The sequence below is a fragment of the Cucurbita moschata genome, unplaced genomic scaffold (genome assembly GCF_002738365.1).
Source record: "Cucurbita moschata cultivar Rifu unplaced genomic scaffold, Cmos_1.0 Cmo_Scf00010, whole genome shotgun sequence".
In the NCBI taxonomy this organism is placed as follows: domain Eukaryota; kingdom Viridiplantae; phylum Streptophyta; class Magnoliopsida; order Cucurbitales; family Cucurbitaceae; genus Cucurbita; species Cucurbita moschata.
Window position 1 is genome coordinate 4,187,586 of NW_019268526.1, and position 4,728 is coordinate 4,192,313.

Below are 4,728 nucleotides of genomic sequence, written 5' to 3' on the forward strand. Positions count from 1 at the left end.
AAAAAAAAAAAAAAAAAAAGCCATACTAGTTTCCTTAAGTTTGTGATTCGCACTCTACCAAAGAACTAAACACCGAAAAGGAGAGACCGATTTCGATAATCAATAACGCTTATAAATTCATTTACCAGAAAAATTAAGGAAAGGACGCAGAGAAACCTTCAGCAAAGCGTCATCACAAGAGTCCGGAGTAAGCGAATGATCAAAGCAACAGAGAAGAAACGGCAAAGAAAAGAAAGCGAAAAATGAAAATACAAGCAGCAATCGTACAAGATTCAGATTGAAAACTAAATAACTACTATCGTAATATACCATTAGGATCCCCCTCAGGTTTGCGTCGCAATGCACATGTTCAATCTCCGCTTCATAAGCATTTCCATGGCAACTCACCTTCTCTCTTCCATCGCCGGAACCCTAACCTCCTTTACCGCCATTTGCTCCCCCTCCATCCTCGGGAGTAGTCGAAACATAAACCTTCGCGCCAAATCCCCAACCCACCGTTTATAGGTTGAATTAGTTGAATACAGAAATACCAATTTAATTTTTAAAATTTCATATACAAAATTAATAATTTGAAAAAATTATGAGATAAAACATGTAATTTTTTATTTTTATTTTTTAAAAAAGAGATACAAATTTTTAAATAGTTTTTGAAGATTAATATAATTAATTTAAAAATTACGAAAAAAAAATCATTGTGGATTCACGACCGGCTTAGACTGTTAAAGCAGACAATATATGCTAGCGATGGGCTTAGAATGTTATACTCGACTCCCACGAAAGAAATACATGTCAATAAGATGCAATGTGTTTACTATGTAAAACCTAAAGAAAATTTCTCAAAATGAAGTGAAGGAGAGATTTGCAAACAAATATAACATCGTTTTTAAAAGGAGCGAGATGTCACAACACGCCTTAGACAAGCATGACCGTGACACAAGCCGAAAAACAAGCACACACATTATACATACAAAAACACCCAAATTACTCGAGCCATATTACTACCTTCATGTTCTCCTTCCAACAACTTCCCACCTAATATCGTAGTTTCTCCTCGTTCTCGCTACATCGCTACTTCGGTTCCCGATCGGTTGCCTACTCGAAACCCTTTTGCTGGAAGAAACCTCACAAGGTGGTTGAAACCCGATGCTTTCAACCGCTCCAACCGTCTTGAATAACCGTCTTCGATTCACTTCCTCGACCAACGAACGATGCAGCAATTGGCTATGTACATCTACTAGTGACCTGTTCCTTGTTAATGTCCGGCCGTCCGTTCCCCTCTTGTCTTTGCGACCAGATGTAGCTCCTTGAGATGACCCTGCTACCGCACATTGGCTCTGCTTGTATAGAAGCCCAGCCATGAAATCCTTGTTTTTGCGGCTCTCAACAGGACAAAATCTTGAGGAGTTTTGAATCTTATTCATGTTGTTATGTTGATCTACCCGGACTGAACTCATACCGGTCTCATACTCGTCGTTGCTGACGTAATTCAAGTTCGAGTATTTTCCCGACGCCGATGAGCACTGTGAGCTGCTATCGTCGAGCGTTTCATCTGAAAATAGTGGTCGTGGCATCGTGTTAGGCGTCGTGTCAATTTTCATAGCATTAGAACCAGTAAAATGAAATCTTGAGCCATACCTGGGAACCAACTTAAACCATTTGATATGTTTTGATTTGTTTTAGGAGAGGTGATGAAACTCAAAGTCGTTGCTCGGGACGACGAGGAGATGGAGCGGAGAGTACGATGAGCTGCATCATCGTCTTCTTCTGAATAGCTGAAGCCGAGTCTATGGTTGGGTAACTCACTTCTATTCCAGTTCGGAACCAGAGCCGATATCTCTCCTTCGATCATGTCCGCTATTTCGAACGGCTCCCAATCGGAGATCTCCAATTCTTTCACCATCTCCATTGCTACGTCTAACGCTGTGTCGTTAACTATGTCGAAGGGGAAGTATATGTTCCTAAGAGAGCCTGCATACAGGTCAAGCATCAGGTTGACAGTAAAATTTCGACGCTGTAGCACGGAAAATGCGAAAAGTTACCATCTTTATCAGCAATCTGAACTCTAAGAAAGAGCGTATCGTCTTCGGGGTTCAGCTTCCCGGTGATCGTCATGTTCGTCCTGTTCAAACCTTCACCGAAGTGCAATTTCTCCATCTCTTTGGCATTTAGAAATGGCTTCTGGTTTTGATTCCTCTCGATCGACAAAGATCTATCTCCATCGACCTTCAAAAATGGATCAGCAAAGAGTTCCTTAGCAGACGCCCTCATCGATACCGGTACCAAACATTTCTTAATAAATCTCTGTGCTTCCGCGTCGTGAATCTTGTACAATGCTGCTGGCAGCTTCCCCTGCATAAAGAAAGAGTAGTGTAGGTATTTGATACTTGTTCCCTTAACGAAACCGATATCGATTCTCAACCCGTGTTCCCTTACCGACGTGACTTTCTTGTAAATCTGTGCGGGATTAGAACACTCGCTATACGGGTACTCGGAAGTAAGCATCTCCAGAACACACATGCCGAACGAGTAGACATCAACCAGCTCGTTGTAATCTTCCTCGTATAATTCCGGTGCCATAAACTCCGGTGTGCCTGCAAAAAGCTCGAGATTAATTATCAATCATAGAATCCGTAAGTCTTTGGTAATAGAATAACGATGGATTCGAACCTATAACACTGTGAGCAGATCTGGAACCATGGAGTATAGCTGCAAGCCCCAAGTCACCAATCTTGACTTGTCCAAGATGGCCGTTTACAAAGATATTATCGCACTTCAAATCTCTGTGTATTATCGGAGGGTTGTGTTCATGCAAATAAACGAGCCCACGTAGAATCTGGCGCGCCCAGCTCTTAATGGCTCTGATATCGACTCGCCTATACTTCTTTACATATCTGCAGAAGGAAGAGGAAGAAGGTTGTTATAAACCATCATAGTTGTAACAGCTCAAGCCCAAGCCCACCACTAACAAATATGTTATCTTATTTAGATTTCCCCTAAAAGTTTTAAAACATGTCCGATAGGAAGAGGTTTCCACACTATTATGAAAAATGTTTTCATTCCCCACTCCAACCGATGTAGGATCTCATAATCCACCCACTTGAGAGTCCAGCGTCCTCGCTGACACATCGCTCGGTGTCTGGCTCTGATACCATTTGTAACATGCCCAAGCCCACCGCTAGTAGATATTGTCCTCCTTGGACTGTCCCCTCAAGGGCTTCCCTTCAAGGTTTTAAAACACGTCTGCTAGTGAGACGTTTCCACACCCTTATAAAGAATGTTTTGTTCCCCTCTCCAACCGACGTAGAATCTAACGATCCACCCCCTTAAGGTTCCAGCGTCCTCGCTGACACACCGCCCAGTGTTTGGCTCTAATACCATTTATAACAGCCCAAGCCCACCACTCACACATATTGTCCTCTTTTGCCTTTCCCTTCAAAGGCTTCCCGCGTTTTCTAGTGAGAGATTTCCACTCTTATAAAGAATGTGTCGTTCTTCTCTCCAACCACCGTAGGATCTCACAATATTACACCAAACCTCGAATATACTAACGACATGGATTAAAACTTACTCTCTAAGCGTTCCAGAAGTAAACAATTCAGTAATGAAGTTGAACGTTTTGCGTTCGACATCGATCCAAGAGGTGTAGAATCGCATGATCGATTCATGCTTAAGCGTACTAAGTAGATGAACTTCCGAATACAACCGCTGCAAATCCTCCGGTGACCGGAGAACTTCATTGAGCTTCACCTGACTCCAAGCCACCTCAATTCCAAGAAACTCATCAATGGCTTTGTACACTGTCTTCATAGCGCCTTTCCCCAAAACATCTTCAAACTACATACATGTTCATCAAGTTCTTCAGTTCATCACAAAGCTTAATCAATCATCAATGATCTTAAAATATTCCCACCTCAAATCCAACACACAAACAAGTTCCATGCAGAAAAGAGAATCAAGATTGAGAAAAAAAGTACTTACACGGCCGTAACGACATGTCGGATCGGTCTCAACGTACCCAAATTCCGAGTTCCAATCAGGGCTGTTACGAGTGTTCTTCAACATGTTCGACGAACAAATCAAGGGCATAACAGAGAGATAAAAGGGCAAAAAAACGAGAAAAGAAAAAAAAACCCAAAAAAGGGCAAATGAAAGCGGTGGTGGTGGTGGTGATGGCGGCGGCGAAGGCGGCAGAGAGAAACTAAATGTGCGGCTTTCCGTCGTGATTCTCGTAAGAAAAGTGGCGGAAAAGAACCCAAAAAAGCCTGGAATAGTCAATTCTAAGCATAATACATCCCATCCCCACCGCCGTGCTGGACGTCTGGAAGGTTCCGATCTTCAAAACCATTTAGCTCGAGAGCTTCCAGTTGTGTAATATGTATAAAACGCACCACCAGTTTTTTGCTCTGGGTTGTGTTTGGCAAGTGGACAGTCAAATTAGGGAATCAAAGAGAACCCAAAAGGGTTAATTGGTAATTGCCTGTTGGTCGTTTCCGTATTTGGGAAAAGGCACTACGGAACTTGGAGAATTCTGTGGCCATGTTTGGTTCAAAGCATAAGCGGCTGAGAAACAAGAAAGAACAGAGCAGACGACGAAACACAGAGATGGCAAATTTGGAAACGGAAATAGGAAGAAGAAAATAAAAATAAAATAAAATTTTATTAATAATTACAAACAAAAAAAAAAAAAAAAAAAAAAAAAAAAAAAAAAAAAAAAAAAAAAAAAAAAAA

At 41.7% G+C, this 4,728-nt stretch overlaps 2 protein-coding genes across 3 annotated transcripts in view; both read right to left on the reverse strand.

The window, feature by feature from the left end:
• LOC111448499 (CBL-interacting serine/threonine-protein kinase 11-like) overlaps positions 1 to 451 on the reverse strand; it is a 5,972-nt gene extending 5,521 nt beyond the window's left edge. For both annotated transcript variants that reach the window (XM_023088156.1, XM_023088155.1), the window contains exon 1: positions 310 to 451. The gene's annotated coding sequence lies outside the window, so the exon portion shown is untranslated. The remainder of the gene's footprint in view (positions 1 to 309) is intronic.
• A 387-nt stretch (positions 452 to 838) lies between these two features.
• LOC111448498 (probable serine/threonine-protein kinase WNK4) lies at positions 839 to 4,619 on the reverse strand. Its single transcript, XM_023088154.1, has 7 exons — positions 3,979 to 4,619; positions 3,569 to 3,834; positions 2,668 to 2,891; positions 2,434 to 2,591; positions 2,040 to 2,349; positions 1,636 to 1,968; positions 839 to 1,549 (listed from the first exon to the last, which is right to left on the reverse strand). The coding sequence occupies exons 1-7, from the start codon at positions 4,084 to 4,086 to the stop codon at positions 1,005 to 1,007; spliced, it is 1,944 nt and encodes a 647-aa protein (XP_022943922.1). The 5' UTR covers positions 4,087 to 4,619; the 3' UTR covers positions 839 to 1,004.
• Between the last annotated feature and the right edge of the window lie 109 nt (positions 4,620 to 4,728).

Coding starts and splice junctions, on each gene's coding strand:
- LOC111448498 (XM_023088154.1), bottom strand. CDS start 4,086: ATGCCCTTGATTTGTTCGTCGAACATGTTGAAGAACACTCGTAACAGC. Junction 3,835..3,978: donor CGACATGTCGTTACGGCCGT/GTAAGTACTTTT, acceptor ACATGTATGTAG/TTTGAAGATGTTTTGGGGAA. Junction 1,550..1,635: donor TGGTTTAAGTTGGTTCCCAG/GTATGGCTCAAG, acceptor CACTATTTTCAG/ATGAAACGCTCGACGATAGC.